This window comes from Festucalex cinctus, chromosome 10, assembly GCF_051991245.1.
Source record: "Festucalex cinctus isolate MCC-2025b chromosome 10, RoL_Fcin_1.0, whole genome shotgun sequence".
Classification (NCBI taxonomy): Eukaryota; Metazoa; Chordata; class Actinopteri; order Syngnathiformes; family Syngnathidae; genus Festucalex; species Festucalex cinctus.
In genome coordinates, this window is record NC_135420.1 from 14,243,757 (window position 1) to 14,255,782 (window position 12,026).

The window sequence follows — 12,026 nt, forward strand, 5'->3', positions numbered from 1 at the left end:
CGCCAATGGAAAGATGTTTGAAGTTGTTCTTCCATGCCAAACTCGCCCACTCTGCCACTGTTACGTGGTGCGATAAGCGGGTGGAAATATCTGCCCTGCAATTGGCTAGCGACCAGAGCAGGATATGCTCCACCTCTCGCCCCAAGTCAGCTGGGAAAGGCTCCAGCTCACCTGCAATCATAATAAGGACAATTACTATAGAAAATGGATGGTTGGCAAGTTCAGCCCCTCTGGGGCCGGGTGTGTCAATACTTTTGTCCACATAGCGAATGATATGCTAGCCTCAAGCTACATGTCTGCTTTTTCTCCAACAAGAAGTGCGGAAAGTCTAAAGGAGTCAGAACAAGTTTGAGCAAGTTGATGACAAAGTTGTTGGGGAGGCAAATGTTGCACCAAGGTTGATGTGACTCACCACTGTAAATAGCGGAGCCGTGTCTGAACGCATGTAAGATGTAGATATGTTGCGGTAACGCAACATTTGCCTTTTGAAGTCTCAAAAGTAAGCACGTTAGTCAAGGATGCAGTTTAAGTGTCTTTTTTTTCATTAATTTGTGCTGAAAAATAAAATTGGGAAAATATGTTTCTGCTTTATGACTCTGTAATTTAGTTTGTATTATGATGCAAAGTCTTTAAAGGGAACATATTGTGGAAATTGACTTTTATTGGTTGCATACAAATATTTGGGTCTCTTGAGTGCCTATTAATTGTGAAATTAAATAACCAATTCAATCTTTTGTTATATGCTTATTTTTGAAAATGTGTCTCTGAGTCAGTCCTTCTGAACTTTCACCGACTCTTAAGAGTGTGGCTAATTTACACTGAAAAGGCCTCCCACACAGAGCTTCTCTGCCCGACCTTAACCTGGACTGGTCAAAAACTGGAATCCTATAAAGTGACTATAAACTTATACGGCGACTTGACCATATCAATTAGATTGAACAGAAATAAATGGTCATCCAAATCCCATTAGAGATTCCTTTGGAACTAACTGATTGTGGATCAGATTACATTAACTTGATTCTGTAAGACATTAAAAAGGTAAAGTGGATTCACATGGAGGCGCCGATAAATTCTTAGATGCTGCTGTTTATTTGGGACACCCAATACTTCGATGTTCCCTTGACCTGTTTTGAACGTTGAGATAAGGTAGAAGAAGGCTCCAACAAACCTGAGGAAGAGGTTTTTCAAACACTTTGTAATTTTTGAGTCATTGGCGAGAAGGCTTTGACTAGTTAACTCCCCACCCACAATATGTCAGTCAAATCTTCAGCAGTCAAGCACAATAGTGATAAATATGATACTGCATTTTGTTCTTATTCTAACAATAAAAAACAACAGATCAGAAATTATGTAAATGACAGCTATCTGGCAGGTAGGTAGATGAGCATGACTTCATTTGGGATTTTACACATGCATCTGCCACAGCTGTCTTAACCTTTGCCTGTTTTAAGACTGAAACCTTCCGCGTACTTCACCTCCCCTCTAAATTACGTGTCAAACTCTCAAATGAAAACTATGCAATGACAGATGAATGAGGGTGAAATTCGCCAGTGGCAGGCACACACAGTGTTAAACATAAATCTTAGATAATTAAACCTTTTATCCAATTACCGGTAAACGCACAAACAAATCTCAGAATTTTAATGATCATCCACAGTTTATGTATTATTTTTGTCGTAAAGTATGTCATAGAAATTGTGAAAGGGTCCTGAATGTTTTTGAACAAATTTGGCTAGTGTTTACTTGCCTTTGTATTACATAACAGAAACATTTTTGTGGTTCTGAGTTATGTAAAGCTGTATGTGCACTGCGATTGACAGTAATCAGTCAAGGGTGGAGTCTCACCTGTGACCCTGAACATAAACTGTAAATTGAAGATCATAGGGCTAACGTGGAAAAACTGCCGTTCAAGCACTTATCAAATCTCTTGGAATTGAAGGTCCGGCCACTTCTGGGCAACACAACATTGCAAAAATAATCGAATACCCGTCTTAAGTTACTTAAGTGTTGTTATACTGATCTAATAAAGTGTAACGTTTGGCATGGACAATAAACACGTGCACATGTTCTTAATAAAACAGTCATTTATTATTGTCTGAAAACAAAAAATTGTCTGAACAGCACATTACAAGGGCATCATTAAGATTTTTCTCCAAGGCTCAGTGATCACTTCCATACCAATTGGCATGTACACAACATCTCCTTCAAATCAAACACAAGGAAAACAAAAAGAGGAATAAACCCATTTGTAAAAAAAAAAAAAAAAAAAAAAATCAAGAGTCCATCCTGTAACTCGTACAATCACCAAGTATTTTGGTTTGGTTCTAAGCCACATAGCCCACATGGGAATCACCTGATGATAGCAGGTGACGCAAAAGGAGGCACAAGAGATGAGACTGAACGCGAACATCTCAATACATAGAATCTCTCTCATTACTGACTGGGTTCCAGCTTTAAGTTAAGAAACATTACATATCCTTGTAGTTTGTATCTTGGAAATTGTTGTGTGTATTTTTAAGGGTATGTTGGAACGCTACAATCAAAATGTAAATGCTGAGTTTGTTAAATACATTAAAATCTGTAATGTAACAAAAATGGCTCTTTTTCGCACTTCTCCGGCAACCCTGCTGAATTTGTTCCCTTTCATCACAACTTTCGCCACGGACAGACACATTGACAGAGAACACAAACTGAGTGCTGCGTTAAAAACATGACTAAGAAGTGGATTGCGTACACGGCATGCAGTTCATGCAAAAGAGCCAACAAAATGAAAGAAGGTGTGCATTTAAAAAAAAATAAAAGGGGTGAGAACAGAAAACAACTTACACAGCTTTGCGTCTTTGGTTATAAAGTAGGTCCAACAATTTCACAGCTTTTCATCCCCAACCAAGCCCCCATTTTTTGTTTTACCCATTTAGACAAAGAACCTCTAGAGAATAGTTTGCTTTATCAAAACCTCCCAGCACATATTTCACTTCTTAGCAGGTTCTCTCCTGTACTGTACATACCTTGTTCACTCTGAATACTTTACAAAATATACATTCAACCTGAATTTTAACTCACTAAGTTCTGCTTTAGTGTTTGCTCCCTACCGTCTGCTCTACTTACTGACACTTGCTTGTTTGTGAGAGACTAGCCAAGACCTGACAAATTCTAAAAAGATTTGTGACATTGTTCAAGAAATTAAGAAAATAGCAGCCCTGAAATAAATAAATGCAAATACTAAACGTATAATGAAAATGTTACATGTCAAAGGATGGTGGCTCTGAGGAAACAACAACAACTACGGTAAGCTTTTTCTTGCAGCATATCATGAAGGAGGCACTCGACTTGCTCGGCCGGATGCCTCTGCTGATGATGACTCATCCCTTGGTCGCTTCCGGCCCCCGTGAATGATGTGGCGTGTGGATGCTGACGATGCGGGAGCGTCATTTCCCACATGTCTTGCACTGCACTTTTGGACCACTTGTTGTCCCCCCCGGTGCTCCTGCTCCCTTGGCCCGCCATCAACTTCAGCTTGTAGCCACAAGAAGACTTGTCAATGGGCGACGACGGCTCTTTTTCAAGATGATGTCCATATTTTCCTTAGGTGGAGCATATTTAACGCAGCGCTGTCGGGACGGTATGCTTTTGTCTCTGCTCGAGAGAGGTGTGGAATTGAGCGTGTGGAACGGTGAATGTGGGGCGGGTGCGACATCACGCCGAGGTGATGTTGGGCTGGTGGGGGACGCTCTGACCCCCATCGTGGTGCGTCAAGGGGGCGCCGCTGTTTGTTATGGCTGAGTGTTGCTGCTGCTGTTGTTGCTGCTGTTGCGGGGGCGACGTGCTGCCGTGGCTGGAAAGGTGGTTGAGCTGATCCGAGTTGGCCAGCGACTTGAGCACGGCGTTCTCGCGCTCCAGCATGGAGTTGCGCTCGTACAGCTCCTTGATCTGCTCCTTCAGCACTTCCACCTCCTCGCGGACGGCCAACATCAGGTGGCTCTTCACCAAATCCTGAAGAAACAAATATTATCATCATCATCGGTTATACAACTTGTGCTGGATATATGCAACATTTTGTCCCGATTTTGCCCGTTCCTAACAAGGACGTGTATTATAAGATTGTCCTAGAAGATTATCGTTATGTCTGAGGTGTGTTAAGAATGGATTTGTCCCGATAATAGGGTCCAAAACGGGACGAGCTGAAATGCTTAAATATCAAACATGTTCAATATTACGTTCAAAAACCTTAATGTGTGCGGCATAGCTTACAACTCGGATTATTTGACTCCATAAACTGTGACGTGAATGGAATGTAGCCACTCAAACAAGTTACTGACAAAAAAAGGAGCAGCAGTGAATGAAACAGAAGATGTCCTACCTGATTTTATTTTTTTATTTTTTGGATAAAAATTCCAAAGCAAGTTCTTCTTGCCATCTTTCAATGCTCCTGCCTCCGGTCCTTTCCGGAGCCACTCGGAAAACATTGGCACATTTTAATTGTAATTTTTTTGTTTTTCTGCTGTTTATTTGTATGTTTATATGTTCGATAAAAAATCTAATCAATCAATCAAATCACATATCCAGAAGTGTTTGTTTTACATGTTTGTGAGATTCCTGCCTCAGAGGATTTGGTTTCAAGATCAATGTAGGGAGAAGAATTTAATGTGTGTGGTGCTATCGGTTGAGATTCACGGAGGAGACCACAAAAAAATACAACCAAAACAGTTAAAATTGATTTTCTATCTTTATGTGTGGGATTTATCATAGATAAAAAGAAGAGAAAAAAAAAAACTTAACATTTACAAAACCTAGGGGTACACACATCGATCAGTCGGGATGGGTAATCCTGGGTTAAACAATGATCAGCCGATCCCTTAAATCTCATCTCCCTCCCACAGAGGTCTGAAAAAGTCAGCCACTGTCCTCTTTGGCGAGTGAGATGAGTAATAGGCGTTTCATGTTTATTTGAGAGAACTGCTTTGTGTGCAGTTAAAACAACCCATTTGTATTGTTTTCACAGGTATTCAATGTTTTGCAATAAAACAAGATTGGAACCGTGAAGGTGTATGTTGAGCAAAAAGGCTTTCAATGGTAAATGTGGAACCTAGTGTTCAATATTTCAAAGGGTTGTAAGCACACACATGGTGGTGTGATGTGTTAAAACTTACCATGGCCTGTTCGATCTTGTTGTCAATGGCAACTACACTGGCACCGGATGCACTGTGGAGAGAGGGGGGAAAAAAAAAAAAACAAAGACATGAGAACCATACAACTTACCACATGCTTCGCATTAATACCGCACACAATTCAGTCACACACATCATCACTTCCTTCGAGCAGCAGTACTCGACCAGCTCCTGCCGACTAAACAGTGACACAAAGTAATTTATTGTCGATTTTGCTAAGAGACGACAAACCAAACAAGCTATTTTTCAAGTTGAAGTCATGAATAAGGACATATAATTAGTTATGTCATGCACAATCACCCTCTCTTTCTTAACAAACATGTATGTGTAAAAATGAAAATTTGTGGTCACATAAACTAAAATAAAATTGGCTATACCCTGTGCTGGCCAGTAAAACGTGTTTTGCAACATTTGCATTAGTTTTAACAGTTTTTATAAAGTTTGTTCCAACACAAACATGGGCTCAAACACTAAATGAATCTATTTCAATAATTTCAATGTAGTGCTGTGTGGTTTTCTTTAGAGATAATTCAGTGGCCACCTGGCAAATGGAAACTACAACACCAAGTCAGTCCCTGTGATATGCCTAATACAACAAATGCAGAGACGGGAGAGGGCGGACACCTTTGACTGGTCGCCAGCCAATGGCAGGGGGTAAAAACACTAAGTATTAACACAAATGAAAGGAACGGATAAAATAAAAATAATATTTTATGGCCAAAACAGAAGAGTCCAGGTTGCAATTAATAAAGACAAATATTTGAGTCCATCCATTTTCAAGAGCACATTGCATCTTTGAACAACGTAAACAAAATAAATAAATAAATCACACCGCATGCATCCTCTCCACAACAAATCAACAACGTCATTCAACAACGAAATAAGTCAAGGTTTCGGTACCCACAGTTTGTGACACTTGTTTGTTAGTGTGCCAAAAGAGTTGTCAATAAGCAATAGGAGCTTAGGCTAAAAAAGTTGACAATCTGAATTTTATAGGACGAAGCGGCCACTAGGGGGAAGCTGTGTGACATGATGGCAATGACAAGATATGCAAATTACAAGTAATGTTATTTAAATGTAGTATAATGTGATCTAACGTTCTAAGTAAAATGTGTTATAATGTGTTACGCAGCTAAGTGCGTGTGTGAGTTCAAATTTCAATGCGCTAACGTGAGCTCCCGTCGAGCACGTTGCGCGACCACCGCACGTAACACACGTAGACCACCCTCTCACACGCACACAGATATTCCAGTTATAAGAAGCGCGGCACAAATCGTGAAGTCACACACACACACACTCGGATAATGAAGGCAAACGCTCCAAAAGTATGAATGTATTTTGTTTTACCTGGCGCATCTCGCTCGATAGGGCATCAAACGTCCCGAATAAGTGGGAGAAGACCCCGGTGAGCACGACAGACTGTAGCTCATTGTGCAGCGCATCTTAGCAGCTCTCCTCCTCGCAAAATAAACAAACTCCTCAAGTTTCTAGGTAGCTTTTAGCTATGACTTGTTACTACTTCGACGTCCTGTCCTTCTGTATCCAACAGCAGGGCACAAGACGAGGGCTGTCTTAAAAAGGCAGCTTGCGTGGTCACATGAGACGTCAACACAGGGGAGGAGTTCAGCAAGCGGCACTCCTACTTGTACAACGAAATGGAATTCTTTTAAACAGGTTATATTTTTATGCAGCAGCCTGACAGAAATACTCCACTGTGACTCCCGAGGGTCAGTCTCTAATCTTTGATGTAATGCATCTCGTCCTTTGCATTCAAAATAACGGTTTTGTTTTCTTATTGCCAGGCCACAAATAATGTTGTAGGTCATCACTTCGAACACTTAATTGTACATTTCTATAACACTGTGGGTGACGTTTACTTTATGTACTTTTTCATAAAAATAAAAAAAAGATGCACTCATTTTATAAATTGAACATCTATTTAAAAAGTGTAATAATAAGATGTTAATATAATTAATATTAAACGTATTAAGGAAAAGAAATAATTTAATACTGTTCAAAGGTACACCCTATTAAATTAGAATTTAAGTAGTTCAATTAATCCACAATACACCATCTCAAATAATTAGAATATCTACATTCTAATTGGTGATATGCTTGTACATTGTACACCACACAGCCCAAACATTATGACCACTTACACAATATAGCCAAGAGTTCTTTCTAATAATCAGCCTTTTATAAAAGGTAATTATGTTAAACTTTGACACTTTGACACATGGTCACAAAGATATTAGCTTCATGTTTATTTAATAGTGGTGGGTGGTTAACCATACTACAATTTACTTACTGTTTTGTGTTTTAAAAAAAATAAAATAAATAAATAAATAAATAAATAAATAAATAAATAAAATAAAAAAAGAGAGTAATTTTCACCCAAGCCAATACAAGAGATGACAAAATGCTGATTAAGCCCATAAGCTCTTCTAAAATCTTGCTGCATTTTTCAGTATTTTATCTTTTTACATTCGTCCCGCCCGCCGACATTCCCACTAGCCCACTGAAAATGATGCAGCAGAATTGGCAGACTAAAATTGCCTCAATTTACTGAATGCAGCCTCTGCCTGCATTTTAATGTCTGGGATATTCTGTCTGATATCTTCATCACAAACTCAGAGCCACTTCGATGTAAAAAAGAAAGCAATTAATTGCTGCCAATTGTACACTTCGGGTCCATCTTTGCTAGACCTATAGCTGCCCAACAAGGTGCCTGATGTCAAATACATAACAATGCAGCCATAAAACACAGCAATGGTAGTTGATTTGTCTCTATGCACCATGCTGTGAAAATAAGTTTCCTTTTTAAATTTGGTAAATGCACACATGGAAAACATGTCAGGAAAAAACTGAATGTAAAGGTGACAGCTGGTTCACTTTCCAGTAATAGCAGTAGTAGTAAATTTTAAGTGCCCCCTAAAAATTGTAGATGAGCTCCTTTTACGCTGCCTGTAAAAGCTGATTTCAGTGTTTAAATGGGAACAAAAACAAACCCTTTTAGACCACTCAAACTTTGACACATATGTCAGTCTTCGAAAAGCCAATGTCATACCAACGACCCCCTAAAATCACAAAAGTCCTTCTGATTACATATAGTATTATTTGCGTGGCTGTGTGATGTGGGGGCCTGACACCAAGGCGAACACATGCCACCCTTAAAAAGAGAGCCTTTTCACGCCGGCGTCAATCGGTCAAAAGAATGTTTAAAATATATATTTTTTTTTTAACGAAACTTTAAAAAAAAAAAAAAAAAAAAAAAAAAAAAACTGCTTGAAATTCATTTAGTTTTATAACAACAGCAAGAGATTCAAATTCGTTTAGTGACTGAGATTCGTCTTGCCTGAAGGCAGACAAAAACCCTCATCTAATTTGTTGCCATTCCGTTTCCAACAAAAACAAAGCACCCAGTACATTTTATTGAAGAGGGAAGACATGTGGTGGTTTATATAAGGACCTCTTGCTGTGTTAACCTCCGCATGGGCCTGCCGACATCCACATACGCATCCTCCAACGGGACCTTCAGCACATTCCATCCGTGAACACCTCCGGCCTTGAGGCCAGTGCCTCCAGAGCCAGACATCTGTGTCAGAGTTAGCGTCATGCTGGGACACGACACAGCAAGGACTAAAGGGTGTCTAGGCAATTTGTTTCTACAAGCTTTTGGGTTCAGTGCAACTTTTCTGGGGAACATCTATTCAAGGGGCATGACCTGGCAGGCAGACTTCAAGTTCACCACTATAGATAGACTTCACATAAGGATGGCATGAGACAACAAGCGCATGCCACCACATCACATGACTCACCATGGCGTCACATAAATCAACGAGTTCTCCACTGGGACACAGATGGAACGGCACACGTCCCCGTCCCTAAGCATACAAATAATCCCAGTGAGGGAGAGGCAGCTGGGTAAATGAAATCTGTCTTTGAGAGATAACATCCCCCACAATGAGCTGATTTCAAAACAATAAGTGGGAGGGCGGCGACTACAACAATAGAGGTGGACGCTCACTGATGACTCAGACTGTTGCTCTTTTTCTCTATCTTCAAGGTGCAGTTTGGACACATCGCCAGATGATGTCAGCAAAGTTTTCAATTACACAACTACAGTTAGGTTTTCCGTATTGATCAGTTTTTTGTTTTTGTTTTTTTGCCTGAGGCCACTCTGAGAATACAAATTTATTAAGGCGTTTAAACAGATTGGGTTTTTTCATGAGCACTCAATATGTATTAACATTATTTGTATTTTGTGTTCATGTTTTGCCACACAATGTATGCAAATATTGTAAAATAAATGGCAAAGGATTACATGAACCAACCAAGCCGGTCTTTGGTGATGAATAATTACCTTATCAGGTAACAAGGAGACTATTTCTTAACGGGGAATCTTGAGAGCAGTAACACTTCAAAAGTATAGACACGTCACATGACAAGGTCAATTTCTTTATTTTTGAGTTTGTGTTTCAGATCAAAAGATGAATATGAAACAAACGTTTAGAATTCCAGCTTTCTGAAGTCTACAAAACCATTTTGTCTGACAATTTACAGAAAAATGTATCCAAAATAATCGGGAGAAGCTTCATCATGCAACATGATAATGACCAAAATACATTAACACAACAAAAGAACTTAATCAGAGGAAAGAAATAGAAGGTCTTACCCCGGGTTTTCACCGGATGCGGTTGCGGTGCGGTCCGGCGACGCAAGCAATTAGATTCCATTCATTCGAATGGTGCAGTTTACACCGCTTGCGCGTGCGTTGCGTGTCGACTGCGGAAGGCCTGCGGCGTGCCGCAAGCCTTCCGCAAGGATAGACCTATTTTCTATTTTTGCCGGACGCCGCAGCGGTAGGCCTCCGGCACTATGGCAAGCTAGCACAAAACACATCGAGCGGACAGGAAGACCGAGGCAGTTTCAAAATAAATTTCCGGTTACCTTTCAGAATAAAACACTCGCCAGCTCCTATTTCGCAAGTTTTTCAGCAAAACGTGACGTGGGCGTCGCCGGGCCATGTGCTCATTCACGGTTTAGACACCAGCGAACATGGACGAGGAGAGGTTTATATTGGAGGTGGATAACCACAAAATAATATATGACACGGCACATCCTTTTTATAAGGACTGTAATGTATTGTGAGTTTGATGTTCGCGATTGCTTGTTGTGCCCGTCTCGCTTGCCGTACTGAGCGGCAGCCGGACGGGGATGACAGAAATAAAGAGTGGACCCGCACTGACCCGACTCTCGTTATTAATATACTTTACAAGGACAACCAAAAAAAGGATGCTGCATGGAATCTCATAGCAGAAGAAGAAGAAAAGGTTAAATCAAAAGAAGTCCACCTCTCTTTCTGCTTCTCTGTTGAGCACAGACTTTCTGTATGTTTGTCGTTGTGAAATGCCATATGATCGCGCGCGCGCGGTCCCGCGAGACACGTTGGGAAGTGGGCGGCGACGGAGCTGCCGGACCACAGCTGTGCGGAGCCGGTGTGGATTGACAAAAAAATTGACCCGTCCGGAGCACGCAGTCAAGACGCACCGCACCGCAACTGCACCGCAACCGCATCCGGTGAAAACCCGGGGTTAGACAGGCCAAGTCAGTCAACAGACCTTAACCCAATAGAGCATGTTCCTAAAGTGGAGACTGAAGGGAGAAACTCTCAGAAACAAAGAACTGAAAGAGGCTTCAGGGAAAGCATTTTAAATGAAGAATGCAACAGTGTGGTGAAGTCAATGGGTAGCAGTCAGGCTTGATTGCAAGTAAAGGTTATGCCACCAAACCAAATATTAAATTTTATTCACTATCAGTTAATTTAATAATATCAGTTCCCACAATTTTATTCACTTGAAATCTGGTTGGCTTCAAACAAAAGGTGCTCTGTCCCAAGTTGTTGATATTCATCTTTTGATCTGAAACCCGAATGTCTTCAGTATACCTTGGTGTTCCAATACTTTTGGAAGGCACTGTAAATGCAACACGGGCATCTACTTGAGTTTGAGTTTGAGTGAACTGAACACTGTAGGGCTGAGAAGCGTTGTTTAGGTTGGATATTTTAAGTGCTGTGAAAAAAAAAAAGTCATAAATGTCACAATGCTTAAGAAATAATATTTTAATAATATTTTTTAAAATTGTGCATAGAAATTCAATTATCAATTACAAACTTGAAATGGTTTCTTTTGGGTTCACAATCAATTTTATAAGCTTTATGCTTCTTCCTGCCAGCCCTTTTTCTTTTCGGTTATCATATGTTAAAATTGTATGTTGAAATGTTTGTTTGTCACAATGCTGTCCGAAAGGAAAAATGAACAAATAAATCAAATCAAATCATGACTGACAATTTGAACTCCAAATTAGCAAGATAATTTTGTTTTCTTTATCAGCTGTAAAATACCTTATGTTGAATATGTACCTAAGTGTTTAATGATGTTTGAAACATCATTAAACACATTTCAAATCCCCTGATTACAAACATTGGTTAAATAAATAACTCGGACAAATGGCGACTGTCCTCATTCTAATCTGAGGTTAATAATGAAAATTGCTGGAGGCTGGAAGTATGTTAATATGCGCCTATGTGCAAAAGGATTGTTGGATGTGTTGTTTAACAATGTGGAGGTCCGAGTATAGACAATGGAGACAAAACAAAACATGACTTACATGAGGGACGCCTTGTCTGTGGATGGAAGTTTTATTTTCCTAGCATGAAATCAGGATTCATTAATAGGTGTGTCTACAGCCCCCAAAGCTTCCTCAAAAACATGCAGAAGGAAAAGACCCACTCGCCCCCTTGCTCGTTACATAATCCCCAGACTTGTACATAAACAACAACTCGGTGCTACATAAAGG

At 40.1% G+C, this 12,026-nt stretch overlaps 1 protein-coding gene across 1 annotated transcript in view; it reads right to left on the bottom strand.

Annotated features, from left to right (window-relative positions):
* Positions 1–2,066: 2,066 nt before the first annotated feature.
* tsc22d2 (TSC22 domain family 2) overlaps positions 2,067–12,026 on the bottom strand; it is a 46,471-nt gene continuing 36,511 nt past the window's right edge. The window contains exons 3-4 of the mRNA XM_077533955.1: positions 5,151–5,202; positions 2,067–3,993 (exon numbers count right to left, since the gene is read on the bottom strand). Coding sequence (XP_077390081.1) covers positions 3,697–3,993; positions 5,151–5,202 — 349 coding nt within the window. The 3' untranslated portion in view covers positions 2,067–3,696. The remainder of the gene's footprint in view (positions 3,994–5,150; positions 5,203–12,026) is intronic.